At 40.1% G+C, this 15,991-nt stretch overlaps 1 protein-coding gene across 2 annotated transcripts in view; it reads left to right on the forward strand.

The window, feature by feature from the left end:
* Positions 1-4,111: 4,111 nt before the first annotated feature.
* Positions 4,112-15,991, forward strand: part of LOC134795666 (netrin-B-like) — a 241,329-nt gene continuing 229,449 nt past the window's right edge. For both annotated transcript variants that reach the window (XM_063767582.1, XM_063767583.1), the window contains exon 1: positions 4,112-5,300. In XM_063767582.1, coding sequence (XP_063623652.1) covers positions 4,301-5,300 — 1,000 coding nt within the window. In that variant the 5' untranslated portion in view covers positions 4,112-4,300. The remainder of the gene's footprint in view (positions 5,301-15,991) is intronic.

The raw sequence follows: 15,991 nt of genomic DNA on the forward strand, positions 1-15,991 counted from the left end.
TGGCAGAAAGATTTGTACGGTGAGATATCGCTTGGGCCCCTCCCTTCCGATGTGTCGGAAGCCGGTGTTGCTCGAAGGGTACAAATGATAAAACGTTACCACTTTTGAGGCTTGAATGAACAAAACGTAAGATTAGCGGACTGGAAAATACGAAAACTATTTGAGTCGCTTAACTTCAAACTCGGGTATATCCATCTGTCAGATTATGCGATTTTGGTATTAAGAAATGGTAATAGGGTAGATATTTGCTGAGAGGGTCGAATGGATTTACCCGAGTTTGAAGTTCAGCGACACATTTAGGCGATACAGTGGGTGGGTATATCGTAGAATATATTATTATAAAATCATTTACGCAATCGCATATTAAGTAATTCTTAATTCAAGATTTCCAATGACATGCATGGGGTACTTATCTCGCTCGCACTTACCTATAGGTCTTCTTCCTCGCGTTATCCCGGCATTTTGCCACGGCTCATGGGAGCCTGGGGTCCGCTTGACAACTAATCCCATGATTTGACGTAGGCACTAGTTTTTACGAAAGCGACTGCCATCCGACCTTCCAACCCAGAGGGGAAACTAGGCCTTATTGGAATTAGTCCGGTTTCCTCACGATGTTTTCCTTCACCGAAAAGCACCTGGTAAATATCAAATGATATTTCGTTCGTAAGTTCCGAATAACTCATTGGTACGAGCCGGGGTTTGAACCCGCGACCTCTGGATTGAAAGTCGCACGCTCTTACCGCTAGGCCACCAGCGCTTCCCGCTCTCGCGCGCACTTATAGGTGCGGGTAAAATTTCCAATGACATCAGATTGTTAGTCCGAATCGGCCCCTAGCGAGGTAAGCGTGGGAGTAAGGACCATATATGGGTCCAGTTTTCATTGTGTGTGGTCCTTACTGTTTCTTACTATTATTTTATGGAATACTATAATACATTTATGTACGGTCAGCCAAGAAAGTGGTTTACCACTTTTCGACTCTATCAATCAGATGATACAGTCGAAAAGTGGTAAACCACTTTCTTGATTGACTATACCTACTAGTCGCGATTGTTGCAATTGTTTTGATAATAAATGTTTCCTAAGTAAAAAAAATTGTTAAAATAAAAAATGTATATAAAAAATACACTTTTTTTATTCTACCTTAGCACAGTCTATGGAGTCTGTTCGGAAAGAGAAGAGTCGTGGAATGTATGGGGCCCAATACATTCCACGACTCTACTCTTTCCGACCAGACTCTACAGTCTCTACAGTCGTTCGACGAGGGGTTGACGGGGAGGGCACGCACCCGAGCTGCGTACATCGCTGTCATCGCATTGTTAGTAGCTCGGTACACGTCAAAGGCCGTCTTACAACTGTTACTTTTTACACTGTGACCTTAGTGTCTGTAATCGGGATCCGAACATTAAACATCTGATCTAGACATGATATTGATTAAAAATTATCTCATCGCATCAGTTCATCTCTCTCCCACATAGGTAAGATACATATTGCTAGCTTCTGCCCGCGACTTCGTTTGAATAGTAAGTAAGTAAGTAAGTAAATATTCTTTATTGCACCAATAATTATACATTTTACATACATGTAAAACTACAAAGAAATTTTAACGGAAAAATAGAACCAGGTAACAACAGGCGGTCTTATCGCTAAAGAGCGATCTCTTCCAGACAACCTTTGGGTAGCAGGAAATGTAGAACTCAAACAAAAGTCAACAGGTAGTGCACGGAGCAAAATATGGAGACTATTAAACACAAACACACATATTACAAAACTACTTATATTAGTATTACAACAAAACCTAATACACAAATAAATATACAATATATATATACATAATACATATTTATACTTACATATATACAATATATAAAATGGCAACTTAAGGCAGAGATAAAAAGTATACTTTCAGCTGATTTTTGAAAATGGGGAGGGAATAGAATGATTATGATTGATAAAAACTACTTTATGTCCTTCCACGGGCCTCAAACTATTTCCACACTAAATTTCATCTAAGTAAGGTGGTGGTACTGGTGCTCGACGCGGTCCCAGTACATGTATGTATGTATGTATGTCGCTTTATTGCACATAAACAGGTTTACATAAAACGGACAAAACAATACAAAAATAAAAATGTTATGTACAAAGGCGAACTTATCCCTAAAAGGGATCTCTTCCAGCTAACCTTCACATGTCATCTTGAAACTTAAGTCATTGTCAATAGAGGTGACAGCTGGGCATTGGCATGTCGAGCACTAGTACAACCACCTTAAATCAGTTCAGTGGTTTAAGCGTGAAAAGGTAACATTAACAGATAGCCAGACAGACGGATGGACTGAGTTACCTACTTTCGCATTTACAGTATTATTAAGGTGGCCACTGACGAGCCTTCCAACAGTCCAAATAGCGTGGCTGCAATCCAAAATCGGTCCGTGAATGTCAAAAACGTCCGTGTTTAATATTAGGATGCCGTCCATTTGGATGAATCAATTGTAACGGCATCCATTTGGGAGGTTCGTCAGTGGCCTGCTTATGGGATGTATTAGTGCGAAAACAGTAAGTGAAATGCACTGAGAGTACTATCAAATCTAACAATAAACAACAATAAATGTCTGTGTGGTTTCAAAGGAATTTCACTCCGCGAATTCTCCGGCTGTGGAATGAACACGCCGAGGTTTTCTCAAGGGTCTACAGTGTAAGATTCTTAAACAAAAGTGTACAGTCAGCAGCAGAAGTTGCTAAGCAGGCCAGGTGTTCAAAATGATCTTGACCAGACTTTATTGTTAAGAAAAAGAGCGTGTCAAGGTAATTTTGAACACCTCGCCCGCTTAGCAACTTCTGCTGCTGACGTACTACACGACGTAGTACAAGCTTCTGAAGGGTTGGCAGCGCCAATGTGTTGGATGTGCAGTTGCAGGCGTCCTTAGATTACGTAACTACATACCTAGGAGGACCGTATGTTTGTGGTATAAAAAAGTCTGATTGTGAAAATTCACATGCCGTGCCTTTTAGATTAGTTTAGATAAGTAGGAAAATAAAATGTTCAATTCATGTATAACTACACTCATGGTCAGATTTAGAGGACAGCAAAAAAAAAGTTAATTACTATAGTTCGTTTTTTTAGCATTAGAAAAAAGGTAAACAATCTTGACGTGTCTTTTAATTGAAAAAACACGTTTTAAAAATAAGTCACGGCAAATATGTAACAATTATGAATCATATACGATCATTTATATTCTTCTGCTTTCATAAGTAATAGTTACTGATTTTTAAAAAGTGTTTTTCAATTAAAAGACATGTCAAGATCGCTTACTTGCAATGAATAAATCATTATGATTACCTTCTTTCTAATGCTAAAAAAAACGAGCTATAATTTCGAAATTACTTTAGGTTCTGTAAAATCTGTAATCCAGTAATCAAACCTTTTTTCTTGCGTTCCTCTTTTGTCCATGAGTTTATTATCTCTGATTTACAACCAGTAATAGGTACGCCTACAATCAGGCAGAGGTAGTCAACTATAGGTACGTTTTATAGGTGTGTACAGTCAGGGGTCGTGAATTAGTGCAGGTACAGTCGCCGATGGGTGCGTGGAGAGTTCTCAATGCTTACAAATAATACCGTCTGGCGAACGCTGTTCACACTGGGGGACTTGGGTGTAGAGCTTTTTTCGTGGTTTGTTTTTATTTGCTATGTTTATGTTTTACACAAAGTTGGGTGTTTAAAATATATACTTAGGTAAATGTATAAGCATTTAATTTAACAAAATAGTTAATTTAATTATAAGTTTTATATGTAGGTATATCTAGATTCAATATATTCGGTGTACCCTCTACATTTCAATAATATGCAAATAAATATGACAGGTAGTATAAAAAAAAAACAAAAACAAAATAGTATGTTAATAAAGTGTTGGCTTCTTGCCACTATCCATTAATTTTGAAATCCAATGATTTCCGATATTTTGGGCATCATATAACTCTGTAAAAATGCCAAACTAAACCAAAAGATCACTAATCAATGAGATTTCATAAAAGATCTACCACTTACGATGATAATCAACACAAAATAGCCTATTTATTAACCCGACACTACCAGGAAGCAAATTGCACAAAAGCTAGCATTATCCGCCCATATCGCCAACAACAGTCAAAAAGCTGTAAACAAAAACAATTGAACTTTCACCGGTCGCCCAATGCGCACGGGGGCGCCCGCGCCCCGCGTCAGTCTGCCGGCGGAGCCCGACCGGCGCGCACGTCCCGCGTCCTAGCTCCCGCGAACTTCGCGAGTGTCGTGAACCTACGTACCATGATCGCCCGTGCGCTGGCTGTGCTAGCCGCCGCGGCGCTCGCGCTCGCCGCCCCCGACCCGTGCTACGAGGACGGCCGCCCGCGCCGGTGCATCCCTGACTTCGTTAATGCCGCCTTCGGAGCCCCTGTTGCCGCTTCCTCCATCTGCGGCCGCCGAGGCCCTGAGCGCCTCTGTGACCCTCCAGGAGATGATGAGCCTGAGAACGCTTGCAGAGTCTGCGACGCTACCCGCTCCGATCGCCGCAACCCACCCACTCATCTAACTGACTTAAATAACCCTTCTAACGTTACCTGCTGGCGTTCAGCAGCCCTAGCCCCTGTCTCCTACGAATCCCCTCCCGACAACGTCTCTCTAACCCTATCCCTGGGCAAGAAATACGAGTTAACGTACGTGAGCCTCCAGTTCTGCCCGAAAGCTGCACGACCGGATTCCGTAGCGATCTACAAGAGCGCGGATTATGGAATGACCTGGCAACCGTTTCAATTCTACTCAAGCCAATGCCGTCGAGTTTATGGCAGGCCTAATAAAGCTTCAGTGACATCTGCTAACGAACAAGAAGCTAGGTGTTCAGATTCCCATAGGATGGCCGGTGAGAGCGCAAGCGGATCTCGTCTAGCCTTTTCAACTTTGGAAGGCCGTCCCAGCGCTCCGAACTTCGACATATCGCCTGTGCTGCAAGACTGGGTGACTGCAACTGACGTGCGTGTAGTGTTTAACCGTTTGCACATGGTGACTGAGGGGGACGAGGTGGATTTCAAGAAGCAGGCAGCGGGTGGGACGCAGCACTACGCTGTGTCGGATTTCGCTGTTGGTGGACGGTGCAAGTGCAACGGGCATGCTTCGAGATGTGTTCCGATGAAGGGGGAGGAAGGTCAGCAGCAGCTGGCGTGCGATTGTCGGCATAACACGGCAGGCCGGGACTGCGAGAGGTGCAAGCCGTTCCATTTCGACAGGCCGTGGGGGCGCGCGACGGCGAGGGACGCCAATGAATGCAAAGGTAACGCATGCTGTTTTGTATTTTGTAACCGTTACCCAACCCAACTATAGTCCAGTACGGATATGATGATCGGTCTTGTCTACCTCAGCGTGATAAAACGGTGTCCGTCACTTTCTATCCCACGGTGTTAAACAGTGACAGTTATTTTATCACGTGGATAAAGATGGATAAAGCTATCCATAATACGCCGGCAGTACTACAACTCTGGTCCACAAGTTCTATACAAAGGTAAGTAAGTACATATCAATATTAACACGTTTTAAGTATGTAGGTAATTAAGTACAGGCGCCATCAGATATATCGGAGCGGCCAAGGTGTTCACAATATCTGAACACGCACTCTAAAGCCTTGACAATAGAGGCGTGTTCAGATATTTGTGAGCGCCTTGACCGCTCCGGTATATCTGATTGCGACAGCCTACCTTTGTTTGAAAGGTATAAAAGCCTTCCATCAGAAAATCAATTCGAATTGATTTCTCAATCGATCAGGAGCATCATTCAGATTTCAAAATCTGTTACTGATTTGTTGTTGTTCTCCGTGCATTTCACTCGCATTTATTTATTGAATCAAATCAATTACAGTGAAACCTGGTTAATTGGCACCTGGATAAATGGAAAACCTCAATAATTGCAACCAAAAGTCCGGTCCCGGTCCCTTGAGACCAAAAGGCCTCTATAATTGAAATTTTGGAACCTCTATAATTGCATTTAGATTTTAGTGCTTTTCGTAATTTTGCCTCTGTAATTGACCACATCGCAACTAAGACCTCTATAATTGACACTGTGCTAAAAAAAATCCGTTATTTTTGCTCTTCTTTTTACCTCTATTATTGAAACGAGTCTTACTTATTACCTCTGTAATTGAAATAATGTAGTTGTAGACAGCAGAAACAATATTTTAATAGCAATGATCATTTTATTTATATCTTCATCCAGAATTCAATTTATTTATTGGGTATCTATCACAGCCTGTAGTAGGTGAAATAGTTTTGATTAAATCAAAAACAAAGTATGCTTTTTACATTCTAATAAAACTTTCTTCTACAATTCAAGGGAATTTATTAAACCCAAATGATTAATAAGAAAATAAACTTTGAATAGTAATAATTAATGTAGTGTAAAAGTACAAGTATAGACAGAAGCAATATATAGACCAGAAACCCAAAACGGAAGCGTGTAAATCTACTTTCAATGGTTACTTGCACCTCCATAAAAGAAATTTGTCAGAACGCAACCTCTATTAATGAGAACCTCTATAATTGACACAACGATTTTTTGAACCTCGTTAATTGACAAGACCTGCTTAAATGAAAAACCTGGTTAATTGACAAAAAATGGCCGGTCCCTTGAGATTGCAATTATCCAGGTTCCACTGTACCATTTTTTAGGGTTCCGTATTTAAAAATCGAATGGAGCCGCTTCTTGTGGTTACAAGTAAGCAGGCAAATATGAATTTGGACGTTGTTAAAGCAAACGGGAACCAACACACATTAAATCTCCATTCAAAGTTTTACTTCATGTTTTATCATGGTTTGATTTTGAAACTTTTTTGTTTTTGATCCCGTTTGCAAAACTACGTATTTTGTATCCAAGTTTAATACATATGTTTATTCGCTGCACGTTTCTGTTTAGCCCCAAGGAAACCTTTCCTTAAGATTACTTAGTCGTAAAATTATAATTAACATCATGACGATTATCGGTCGGTACTTGAACTTACATTGCGTTCATATCTACGAGTACACTGCTTAAGAAACAAAGAAAATACACATTAAACATAATTAGTTATACAATTTTATGTTACGCCGTAATGTAGTCCAGTCAACGGAGTACTTTATCCCGAAGGTAAATTCTCCCGTCAATTTGTCTGGATGCAAATTAAAAGAGGCGATGAATACAAAAAGTGAAATTTTTGGGGTTTATCTGTATTTTTTCTTGCTTTTTATCTATTCATTTCAGGTTAATATCTAAACCTGGTGATATTACTGCAGAGTGCAATGCTGCCGCAAATGTCAAAATTCCGGGCGCGACATCGATTTAGACATTTTTGACAGCAATGCAGTAGGCAGTAATATTACGTTGCAATGAAAAGACACCGAAACAATTAGATATTTTTCTACATTTTTGAGATTTTTGGAAAAAGTTTTTGACTTCTTCAAAATATTTTGAGACCTAGACCATTAACGTAGCCCTAAAACTCAAGAGACCAGGGCGATGTCTAACTTTGGCTGAAATTGGAGGGCTATACGGATGCGATCGAAAAAACGTTTTCAATGTTAAAATTACATTGCAGCATGCAGTCGACAACAATGTGGCGCCGTAATACTGTGGCAATAATGCGAATGAAATTTGATTCCGACCGGTGCTTAAGACTTACTGAGACTAGAAGACAAATTATAGTGGAGTCAGAATAAAACAAAAGAGGGTATAGAAAGCTTCCATCCAAGCAAATTAATGAGCCTTCTTATCACCGAGTAAGTGCCTAGGCACTTACTAAATAGCTAAATAGCAAGCTATTTACAGGTTTCAGTTAATTGCCCTCCTGCCTACTTGTGGCAAATTGCGTTTTAATCTGGCATCATACCGTCTTGTAGCTGCGATTTTAATGAATTAGACGCGGATTAATGTTACATCTGCATGTACGTTTATCGCGTCGATAATGACAAGATATAAGACACTCATTTCTGTTTTTTATCACGCGGTGTCCAAGTGAGCATATCACGACGCTGCGTATCTCATGGCGAGATAAAGAAGAATCTAAGAGTTGTTCATCGGACGGGGACATCTTTAGAAATCGCATTGTCACTAAAAATTAGGAAACTTGAATATCTAGGCCAAATAATGAAAAGGTACGGATTGGACTTTTTTTATATATATGAGGCAAAAGGGCAAGAGGGGATTGAAGGTTTGCCGAAAGAAGAGAATCTGTCTTAGAAATCTGTGCTAATGGTTAACAAAAAGCAAACGTTTACTTTTCTGTACTGTTGTTGGTAGTAGAATGTTGCTGGCAACAACTGGCGTGTACCTACGCCAGTTGTTGCCAGCATAGATATTGTATGCACAGTGATATTTTATGTGGTTATTAGTAGTAACAATAAAATGGGCATGAATACCGGAATTCCGGTATGAGTTCTTTTTAGTTTCGTTTTATAAATAAAAAATAGGAAAAACATTAAAAGTAAAATTACGATTGTTGTGAATATTTCGACCTAAAACCATTTTTCTTCATCATCATCAACGTAAACAAGACGTAAAATGTTCAATATCAATACCGGTATTAATTCGGGATATGAGGACCTGAGGACCAATATCGGATATCAATATTGCTGTTGAGAATTGTCAGATATTGCCAAGCAGTAGATATTGGCAACGACTAGGATACCTGATATTTAATATAACTACGCAATTTGTAGAAACCCAATCCTCCCAATTTCAAACCTCTGCTCCATAATAAAGTAAAAAAATAGAGATGCAACGGATAGTTATTGTTTGGCCGGATACCGGATACCGGATATTCAGCCTGACCATCGATCGGCCGAATATTCAGTATCCGGCCGCCGAATATTCCGGCGGAACTACACCTATACATTTCAGTTTTCAGGTGCGTATTATGTAGGTTTTGACCTGTTTCGTAGTTGACGTTCGCGCGGACTCATTTCTGGGTTCGAAATGAGTGCGCTTGCAAGTGAGTGTAATGTTTAAATTGTTTTAATATAATAAACGGGCACGATTATGACCGTGACTGTTTCTTAGATCCAATTTGTTTACTCCGAAATCAGGCAATGTTACTATCCGGTATCCGGTCAGATATTAAAGTAAGGCCGGATAGGCCGGATACCGTGCTCTATTAAAAATCCTTGCACCAGCTACCCAGGTGAACACGAGAAAGCAATTAATGTTTCACGCACAGTACTGGCCGCTTTGTGCAGCATAATTGCTACCTAAATACTCTAAATGCCTGCCTTTGAGCCTGCTATTCTGATAATGACTAGGCCTTTACCATTTCAGGGCATACAAAGTAGACATTCTAAATTGAGCAATAGAATGTGTCAAGAGATTTATTCGGCAATTTGAGGATGGATTCGGAAATGTCAAATTCCAATACGATACTCGTACCGTCGACCGGGGTGAATAGGGATGGCGGGGGTGAATAGGGATACAATCTGGAATTGGATTTACTTGTCAACTAAACACTGCCCATACAAATTGTGTCATACAAAATTTACTATTATTTTCAATCGCATGATGCATTTGTGTAGGTAGTTTATTAAGAAATTATCAGGTAAATCTCTTTCAAAGTTTCATCCCTATTCACTACATCCCTAATATATATCTCGGTTGACGGTACCAATTCATTTGTGATATCAGAGTATACATATGTGCTCATGTAGAGTGACAATAGAATTGGATAAAAATCCCTGAGAATTGTCTTGGGTGAGTGTCTTGTTTTGAGTACTTAGTAGGTTTCTTATCACTACACCTTATAAAACAAAGGCTACAAATATAATGACCACCAAAAAATACTTTAGTACCCTAAATAAAAAAATCATGCTTACCAAAAAATATTACTGAACACCAAAAAAATAAGGCCTAATAATACAAAAGTATCACCGTTTTAATTTCGACTGCCCTTCAAATTGTATTCAAATACCAAATATATTGAATGACCACCAAAAATCATTAATGATCACCAAATCTTGAAGACCAAATTAATGCGATATTTTCACCTAAGTAAACCACTATGATTACCAAAAAATTTATACATATTACCAAATAAAGTAAACTGATGCCAAAATTACTAGCCCCTCCCGCTCAACCCCCCGTACCCCGCACCGCATACCTACCTACCTAGCCTAACCTACTTTTCTAGTAGCATTTCGTTATGCTACTAGAAAAGTAAGTTAAACTGTTATCAGTTAAGTGGGTTAGGTTAGTTTAGCACTGCGACCCTTACAGAAACGAAATGGTACTATAAAAGTAGGTTAGGTTAGGTTTGAACTGCGACCTTTACAGAAACGAAATGCTACTATAAAAGTGGGTTAGGTTAGGTTAGAACTGCGATTCTCACAGAACCGAAATGCTACTAGAAAAGTGGGTTAGGTTAGGTTTCAACTGCGACCCATACAGAAAATAAATGCTACTAGAAAAGTAGGTTAGGTTAGGTTTGAACTGCGACCCTTACAGAAAAGAAATGCTACTGGAAAAGTGGGTTAGTTTAGGTTTGAACTGCGACCCTTACAGAAAAGAAATGCTACTAGAAAAGTGGGTTAGGTTAGGTTTGAACTGCGACCCATACAGAAACGAAATGCTACTAGAAAAGTGGGTTAGGTTAGGTTTGAACTGCGACCCTTACAGAACCAAACTGCTATCAGAAAAGTGGGTTAGGTTAGGTTTGAATTGCGACCCTTACAGAAACCAAATGCTACTAGAAAAATGCGTTAGGTTAGGTTTGAACTGCGACCCTTACAGAAAAGTAATGCTACTGGAAAAGTGGGTTAGGTTAGGTTTGAACTCGACCCATACAGAAAATAAATGCTACTAGAAAAGTAGGTTCGGTTAGGTTTGAATTGCGACCCTTACAGAAAAAATGGGTTAGGTCAGGTTTGAACTGCGACCCTTACAGAAAAGAAATGCTACTGGAAAAGTGGGTTAGGTTAGGTTTGAACTGCGACCCTTACAGAAAAGAAATGCTACTAGAAAAGTGGGTTAGGTTAGGCTTGGACTCGACCCATACAGAAAATAAATGCTAATAGAAAAGTAGGTTGGGTTAGGTTTGAACTACGACCCTTACAGAAAAGAAATGCTACTAGAAAAGTGGGTTAGATTAGGTTTGAACTGCGACCCTTACAGAAAGTAATGCTACTAGAAAAGTGGGTTAGGTTAGGTTTGAACTCGACCCATACAGAAAATAAATGCTACTAGAAAAGTAGGTTAGGTTAGGTTTGAATTGCGACCCTTACAGAAAAAATTGGGTTAGGTCAGGTTTGAACTGCGACCCTTACAGAAAAGAAATGCTACTGGAAAAGTGGGTTAGGTTAGGTTTGAACTGCGACCCTTACAGAAAAGAAATGCTACTAGAAAAGTGGGTTAGGTTAGGTTTGGACTCGACCCATACAGAAAATAAATGCTAATAGAAAAGTAGGTTGGGTTAGGTTTGAACTGCGACCCTTGCAGAAAAGAAATGCTACTAGAAAAGTGGGTTAGATTAGGTTTGAACTGCGACCCTTACAGAAACGAAATGCTACTAGAAAAGTGGGTTAGGTTAGGTTAGAACTGCGACTGTTACAGAAATGAAATGCTACTAGAAAAAGGTGACGAAGTGGATTAATTAATTTAATAGTATTATATTAAATATTTGCACATTTTTAATAAAAATGTGGTTACAATTTTGGTGGTCATTTACTATTTTTGGGTTTGCAATGATTATTTTGGAGTAATTTGCTTTAATAGGATAGCAAGATTTAAAAACTTGGTTATAATTTTAAATTAAAATGGAGTTCTAATTTTGGTGGTCATTTTCTATTTTTGGGTTTACAATGATTATTTTTGTGTCATTTTCTTTAATAGGATAGCAAGATGTAAAAATTTGGTTATCATTTCACATTCAAATGGGGTTTGAAATTTGGTAATCATTTACAATTTTTGGGTTAATAATGATTAGTTTGGTGTCATTTCCTTTAAAAGGATAGTAAAATGTAATAAAATTGGTAATCATTTCACATTAAAATGGTGCTATAATTTCGGTGATCATTCATTATTTTAGGGTGGTAAAATATAAATTTTTGACATTGGAAATGTCTTTTCGTTCGCTCCAGTATACGGTCCGATTTCACGAAAAAGTGTGATCCCCTTATATCTCGGAAAGTTGTGAAGATATGATATTAAAAAATAGGCTCAAAAGACGCATAATCACGAGAGCTGTAAGGTGCAACAATAATTATTCGAGAAAGTCAAAAACAAAAAAAGTTATGGTCGAAATAGTGAAAATAAAATTATTTTTTTTCCGAATTTTTGATTTTGGTGCTCGATAATTTGGAAACGAAGAATGATATCAAAAATTTGAGAAAAACGGCTCTGGACAATCAGCTACAATTTGAGCCTAAAACAAAGACGATCGGGTTAAGGGTTTGCCCTGTAGCCTAACCTTAAAATAGTCAAAAAGTCAGAACGACATTTTTCACAGGACATTTATGACTTCATGTTTCGCAGAGTTCGTTATCGGTGTTTGTTGTGAATTATCGGGATTATGACGGCAGAATAACACTTGCACTGCGTGGGCTTTCAAAATCGCTGCAGATTTTTCTTGGTCTAACTCTATCTAGGGAGAGGGAGAGGGAGAGGGAGAGGGAGAGGGAGAGGGAGAGGGAGAGGGAGAGGGAGAGGGAGAGGGAGAGGGAGAGGGAGAGGGAGAGGGAGAGGGAGAGGGAGAGGGAGAGGGAGAGGGAGAGGGAGAGGGAGAGGGAGAGGGAGAGGGAGAGGGAGAGGGAGAGGGAGAGGGAGAGGGAGAGGGAGAGGGAGAGGGAGAGGGAGAGGGAGAGGGAGAGGGAGAGGGAGAGGAGAGGGAGAGGGAGAGGGAGAGGGAGAGGGAGAGGGAGAGGGAGAGGGAGAGGGAGAGGGAGAGGGAGAGGGGAGAGGGAGAGGGAGAGGGAGAGGGAGAGGGAGAGGGAGAGGGAGAGGGAGAGGGAGAGGGAGAGGGAGAGGGAGAGGGAGAGGGAGAGGGAGAGGGAGAGGGAGAGGGAGAGGGAGAGGGAGAGGGAGAGGGAGAGGGAGAGGGAGAGGGAGAGGGAGAGGGAGAGGGAGAGGGAGAGGGAGAGGGAGAGGGAGAGGGAGAGGGAGAGGGAGAGGGAGAGGGAGAGGGAGAGGGAGAGGGAGAGGGAGAGGGAGAGGGAGAGGGAGAGGGAGAGGGAGAGGGAGAGGGAGAGGGAGAGGGAGAGGGAGAGGGAGAGGGAGAGGGAGAGGGAGAGGGAGAGGGAGAGGGAGAGGGAGAGGGAGAGGGAGAGGGAGAGGGAGAGGGAGAGGGAGAGGGAGAGGGAGAGGGAGAGGGAGAGGGAGAGGGAGAGGGAGAGGGAGAGGGAGAGGAGAGGGAGAGGGAGAGGGAGAGGGAGAGGGAGAGGGAGAGGGGAGAGGGAGAGGGAGAGGGAGAGGGAGAGGGAGAGGGAGAGGGAGAGGGAGAGGGAGAGGGAGAGGGAGAGGGAGAGGGAGAGGGAGAGGGAGAGGGAGAGGGAGAGGGAGAGGGAGAAACACAAAATAAAAACTTACACAGAGAAACATAAAAAAGAAAAAGTGCCACGAAATGGTCTGGCATGTTGCTGGCGGCTGCTAGCAGATAGGTAGCTGATGCTGAACCGTGGCAGTACCTAGTGGAGCTCGGGTTTAATACAACATAAACACACGCTGTTTTGGTCATCGGACTCGTCTCGATGAGCACTTAGGAGAGTAGTACCCAAGATAGAGCTGATGCTGAACCCTGGTTGTACCTAGCGGAACTCAGGTTTGGTGCAACATAGGCACACGCTGTTTTGGACACCCGATTCGTCATGATGAGCATTACCCAAGATAGCTGATGCTGAACCCTGGTAGTACCTATTGGAACTCAGGTTTGGTGCAACATAGACAAACGCTGTTATGGTCATCTCTCGTCGCGTCAAACTGTCAAGAAAATTTCATAATTTGCAGCAAATGGGCCGCTGCCGATCACCACTTCTCGAGTTGACTACGGATTTGCCGTGTAATAATTTTCTTGTACTTTGAACATTAATATATCCTGCTTATTAATCGAGAAATGAAATATGTATCTATACTTATGCGCCACGGCGACAATTATTCAAACTTGGATACGCGTGTGGAAATTTTGCAATTTGTTTGTTCACATGCGTTATGTCCAGGATACTTGTGTTAGTCTAAGAATAAAATAATTATCATTCAACGTTGTAGTTTTATTTTGTAACTTTTTCCTTATCCAGACTTTCTCGTCGTTCAGCGACAATATTTTTTCGAATTCCGTAGATTCATTTCCAATGTGCTCGATAGTCGTGTGAGGCACGAAATCTGTGAATTTTTTGGTATTAAATTTTACTAAATCTGGTGATCAGTTAAATAGCAGCCTAAAACAAAGTCCCCCGCCGCGTCTGTCTGTTTGATTTTCATGCGGTTTTCAACTATCAATAGAGTGATTTTTGAGGAAGGTTTAGGTGATAATTTCGTAACCCGTGCGAAGCCGGGCCGGGTCGCCAGTAATATATATAATAGCCGATAAAAAAATTACAAAAGCTAATTTTGAATACATGACTGTATGTATACTTACTACATCGGCGGCAAACAACATTTTTTTAATGATCAAGCTGAAATGGAGACCTTCACTTAAAATTTAATAAAGCTAGAGTTAGAAACAGTCAAATGGCCAACAGAACAATATCCCTCTCTTTCTATAACAAACGATCGCACAAAGTTCTATATTGTTGACCGAGATATCATCTTGCACAAATATTTATACAAGCGGGTTGTGTACGCAAGGATATGATATTTTACTCGCATGAAATAATATACGTTGTATTTGCTATTGTATTAACATAACAATGATCCATAGGGAACGTAAAGGAATTCTTACAAATTTTCTTGAGAGTTACGGCCCGATTCAAACTTTAAGATACGTCAAATATTAAGTCTAGATACGATATGGATTAGATATGTCAGCGTCAAGAGTGACGTTTTTTCAAACAAAAGGCACTTTTGATAATATCTAATCCATATCGTATCAAGACTTAATATTTGACATTTGACGTATCTTAAAATTCTTAAAGTTCGAATCGGGCAGTTAGACTAATCAATGAGGTGAGGTAGCTGTCTGGGAAAATATTTTGTCTGTTTAAGAGTCACACGAAGTTGCCTACAAATAGCCGCTCCCATACAATAGAAGTTACGCGCTAATTTTTAAAACGACATGCTCTTTATAGGGCAACGGTCTCTAAAAATAATCATAATCATAATCATAATCATTTATTTGCGATAAGAAAGGTTATATACAAGTTGTTTCTGTAAAATTATACATTTTCAAATCTCATCTTTCTTAACTGACTATGCAGCATGCAAATTTTAGTGTAATATATACCTAACTTAACCTACTTAAACTAGTTTTCTACAAATTAAACATGAACAACAATAGAAATAAAAATAATGTCAATACTGTCAAATATGAAATAATAATATATCATGTATGTATCTCAAACAAAACCACTTCAATTAACATAATTTAACTAAATTGTTGATTAACAAGGTATTCATTAATAGAATAAAATGTCGAAGACAGCAGCCATTGAAAAAGTGCTCTTTTAAATTTATTATTAGGCAATTCTCTGATATTGTTCGGTAGCTTATTAAATAAATTGACACACATCGCATAACAGTTTTTCTTAAAAGTGGCAGTTCTTTGCATTTTATTTATGACCAGCCTGTTAGTGTTCCTAGTATTTCTTAGAAATACTTCGTTGGCTGTTTTAAACAGGTCTATATTTAATTTAACAAACTTACACACTTCAAATATATACAGGCAGGGTAGTGGAAGGACATTTAATTTAGGAAATAAGGGCTTACAAGAAGTTAATGGGCATACTCCACATATAGCGCGAATGCACTTTTTTTGACATATGAAAGCATTTTCAATATCGATTCCATTCCCCCACACGATCAGGCCATATC

Source organism: Cydia splendana, chromosome 12 (assembly GCF_910591565.1).
Source record: "Cydia splendana chromosome 12, ilCydSple1.2, whole genome shotgun sequence".
Taxonomy (NCBI): Eukaryota; Metazoa; Arthropoda; class Insecta; order Lepidoptera; family Tortricidae; genus Cydia; species Cydia splendana.